The 4,192-nt window shown below is 50.8% G+C and overlaps 1 protein-coding gene across 1 annotated transcript; it reads left to right on the top strand.

Annotated features, from left to right (window-relative positions):
* Positions 1 to 208: 208 nt before the first annotated feature.
* On the top strand, positions 209 to 2,171 carry LOC125947528 (uncharacterized). Its single transcript, XM_049672429.1, has one exon. The coding sequence runs from the start codon at positions 297 to 299 to the stop codon at positions 1,638 to 1,640; it is 1,344 nt and encodes a 447-aa protein (XP_049528386.1). The 5' UTR covers positions 209 to 296; the 3' UTR covers positions 1,641 to 2,171.
* Positions 2,172 to 4,192: the final 2,021 nt, after the last annotated feature.

Below are 4,192 nucleotides of genomic sequence, written 5' to 3'. Positions count from 1 at the left end.
CCTGGCACGTTCATTTCTGTATTGTACAATAACCTGGAGGGTGTACCTCCAAGTTATTAGGTGACTGCTTGTGACGTGGCAGAGTGCAAAATGTATAAGGTTTTTAACACGTCAAATGTTTGTTAGTGTGCGTGTCCACGATCACTATATCTTGCTCTTTGTGGTATTTTAAAATCTCATTTTCAAAGGGGAAGACGACGAAGTGTCCTTTGACACAGTGCTGTTCTTTCAAGCTCCGGTTTATTTCCGTGCAAATCTAAGTGCATCCGCTGGTCTTCGCTCCTTGCTCGGTCGTGATGGACGTGGACGACCCTGCACGTCTGCCGGCGACGGCGGCGTCAGCGGCGGCCGCCTCCAGGAAGCGGGTCGGTCAACAGAGCGACAGCGACAGCGAGGACACCCAAGTCTACTCTCTCAGCAGTGACGACCCTTCCGATGACGACTTCCAACTTGTGCAGAGCCGCAAAGCGAAGAGAAGGAACACTAGGACGTCTTCATCGTCAAGTACGGAAACAGTAAGACAGACGCAAAGGCCGGACGCCAATACCATCATACTTGTGCCCGTGCTTCCTACCGCTAACATGAAGCTGCTTAACAGACAATCTGCATCGATGTTACTGGAAGCCTTGGTGCCCAATGAAATATCGGACATTCTAGTGAACACCCGCAAAAATCTACTAGCGGTCGATGTCCAACACGCGGGTGCTTTGACCACTCTACGCAGCGTAACCGACCTTGATGGCATTCAGGTGCGCTCCTACATCCCTCTGGGATCTGATATAGTCATTGGCGTTATCTACGACGTCGACGTAGCCATCCTTAACCACGACTTGCCAATTCTTGTCAAGCCAGCTAATGACGAGGTCATTGTTGATGTTATTCGGATAGGCAGTTCACGCTGCGTGAAGGTTGCATTCAAGGGTAACCATCTACCCTCGCATGTTAAGGTGGGACACTTCAGACATGCTGTGCGGCCTTTCATACCGAAGCCTCTTCAATGCCGCAAATGCATGAAACTGGGGCACGTGAGCAGTGTCTGTGAAAACCAGGCAACATGCCCCCGCTGCGCGGAGCCCCACGATGCAGATAAATGTGGCGCCACTGTAATGAAGTGTTCGAACTGCAGCGGGTCACATGAGGCTTCATCGAAGAATTGCCCACATATTAAAAAGGAAATGACCATCTTGAAAGAAATGGTGAGAGATCATTCAACTCATCGAGAAGCCGCCGCTAAGATCAGGAGGCGACGTTCCCGTCGCCGACGTTCTTCAAGGAAGGCTGTTGCCTCTACGGCGCGCTTGCCACTTCCTATGACATCACCTCCTCCTCTGCCGCCCAGACCATACAATGCGGAAAGGACCACGAAGGACAAAACCACTGAGAAGACGACATCTGCCGAATCTTGGCCGGCCCTACCAAAACGACAGCAAGCACCAACAGGAACGCGGCAAACTTCTGAAGGACAACCCTCGGCGTCTACTGTCGGTGATTTGTCCGACCAGGACAGGCAAGTGACTGTAATGCTGCAGTCGCTAATTAATACAATCCGCATGATCCTGAACAAGCTACAAACACCTGCAGCTCGAAGTGCTCTGCAAATACTGGATGCACTAAATCCAGTGCTTGCTAGCATCGTCTAAGCACCATGGCTCGACCAATAGTCGCCTTCCGCACTGAAGTTAAAGGTGCGTCGATCTTCCAGTGGAATGCCAGAGGTCTCAGGACCCGCATAGCAGACTTTCGCCAATTCGTTTTTACAAATCGCTTCCCCATACTGGTCATATGCGAACCAAATACATCGACTCCACTAAGACTGTCTGGTTACGAACCTTTCGCCTCGTCCACATGCGGAGCATGCAGCAAAGTAATCGTCTACATCCGCACGGATCTTACGTATGTCGCTCACGCGGTAGAGCCACATGACGACAACCAATATGTCTGCCTGCATGTAAAAAAGAAGAATGTGTCATTTACACTTATTGGAGCCTACATATCCCCAGCGGGTCACTTTGATGGCAAAAGGCTCAAGAAAATATTGCAAATGACCAATGGCCCCTGGGTTATCACAGGTGACTTTAACGCGCATCACCAGCTATGGGGAAGCACTAAAATTGATTCCAGGGGCAGGAGTCTTGCCTCCTTTGCTGCCGACCATGATATGTGCTGTGTGAATGATGGAAGCCCTACATTTCTGCGAGGCACAACCTATAGTAGCTGCTTAGAATTGACTTTGGTGTAACGACGCTTCGCCTCGAGCGTCCAATGGTTTACTGACATAGAGACACATGGAAGCGACCATATTCCAACATACATCAAGATTAGTGGAGTTGGGCAATGCTCCTCTACAGTCTTGCGTACAGTTGAGTGGTCAAGGTTTAAGGAGCATATGGATGACGCATGTCTGGAAGGCCTTTCACACAATATAGAAGACGAAATCGCGGACTCAATGAAAGCATTCATGTGCTCGCTCACAAGGTCAGCAAGGCGAACACACTTCGACACAGAACTGGAGAGGCTGCGTGCGGAACGCCGACAGGCGGAAAGAAGGTATCGGCGCACGAAATCGGTTCTAGACCTAAGGGCTTCACGACGCATACAAAAGAAAGTTCAGCATAATATGGATAAATTGGAAGACAAGCGATGGAAATCTTTCTGTCAGACGCTTGATCCCCGAAGATCGCTCTCACACATATGGAGAACGGTTAGGGGTCTTCGCTCATGCCCGCATCAAAGGAAGCCCTTTGCTGCTCTGGCCCTCTACCAACACCGCTCGCAGTTTGAAGTGGCTGAAGAGTTCTGTGTGCGGGTTTCTGGATCCGTGATCATCCCTACTGACGCGGCACTGAATGGCGTCCCTGAGGCACGTGTACCAGAAGTGAACGTGCTATTTTCACATGAAGAGCTCGACGCTGCGTTAGCGACCTGCAGGCGTTCTTCGTCACCAGGACCAGATGGCATCACGTACGCTGCCCTATGCCACCTTGGACATGACGCACGTAGTGAGCTGCTCAACTACTACAATGAGTCTTGGCGAAACGGCGTTGTTCCTAAACAATGGAAATCGAGCCGCTTGATCCCCATTCTGAAACCTGGAAAGTCTCCGCTTGATTTATCATCATATCGTCCGATTGCGCTTTCGAGCTGCGTCGGCAAAGTGATGGAAAGAATGATTCTTGCTCGCTTGGAATGGTACCTCGAGCGATTCAACATCTATCCGGATGCCATGGCTGGCTTTCGTCGAGGTCGCTCATCCATCGACAATGTTATTGACCTCGTTACCTGGGTCCAAGAACAGAAAATCCTCAAGCGCCTACCAGTTGCACTTTTTCTCGATGTCAAAGGAGCATACGACAACGTCGCCCATGACGCCATACTGAACTCACTTGAGGCTGTGGGAGTTGGTGGCCGGATGTATCAATGGATTCGGGACTATTTGACCGAGAGGCGGTTTTTCTTACAGACTGAAGACGGCCCAACTTCGGAACATTACATCTGCCGTGGTGTGCCGCAGGGTGGAGTGCTGAGCCCTATATTGTTCAACCTCGTCTTGGTAGGACTTGTGGAGTGTTTACCGCGGACAGTTCATGTCTCTATATACGCCGACGACATTTGCATCTGGGCCTCTGCCGTGACTCGGCCTCAGGTGCGGGCCAGGCTTCAGCGGGCGGCAACCATGACGGCGTCTTATCTACGAGAACAAGGCCTCAGTGTGTCTACAGAAAAGTGCGCATTGGTTGGCTTTACGCGCAAACAAATGTCACTGTATCCAGTTTCAATCAACGGTCAAGCTGTGTCCTATGTTAAGACGCATCGCTTTCTGGGTGTCATCATCGACCGTAACCTCTCGTGGACCCCTCACTGCGTCTACCTGAAGAAGTTATTTGCTATTGCACAGGTATTTAAATTTCTCTGCGGGAAAAACTGGGGTGCACCAGTCCATTCTATGCTGCAGCTGTACAGGGTACTGTTCCTGGGACTCCTTCGTTACAGTCTGCCAGTTTTGTCAAATACATGCAAGACGAACATTCGCGCTCTTGAGAGCATACAAGGTCAAGCCCTACGCACGTGTTTAGGGCTGCCTCGGTGCACCTCAACAACAGCAACAATAGCCATCGCGAGAGACCATACGATTCAGACACACGTAGCTGCCGACTCCCTCAGAGCGCACATTCGTCATCTGTCAAGGATCCCC

This window comes from Dermacentor silvarum, chromosome 8, assembly GCF_013339745.2.
Source record: "Dermacentor silvarum isolate Dsil-2018 chromosome 8, BIME_Dsil_1.4, whole genome shotgun sequence".
Classification (NCBI taxonomy): Eukaryota; Metazoa; Arthropoda; class Arachnida; order Ixodida; family Ixodidae; genus Dermacentor; species Dermacentor silvarum.
Note: the sequence above shows the minus strand (reverse complement) of the source record. Positions and strands in the feature narration are given on the sequence as shown.

Excerpts from the sequence above, each read along its gene's own strand:
- LOC125947528 (XM_049672429.1), top strand. The coding sequence starts at position 297 with ATGGACGTGGACGACCCTGCACGTCTGCCGGCGACGGCGGCGTCAGCG.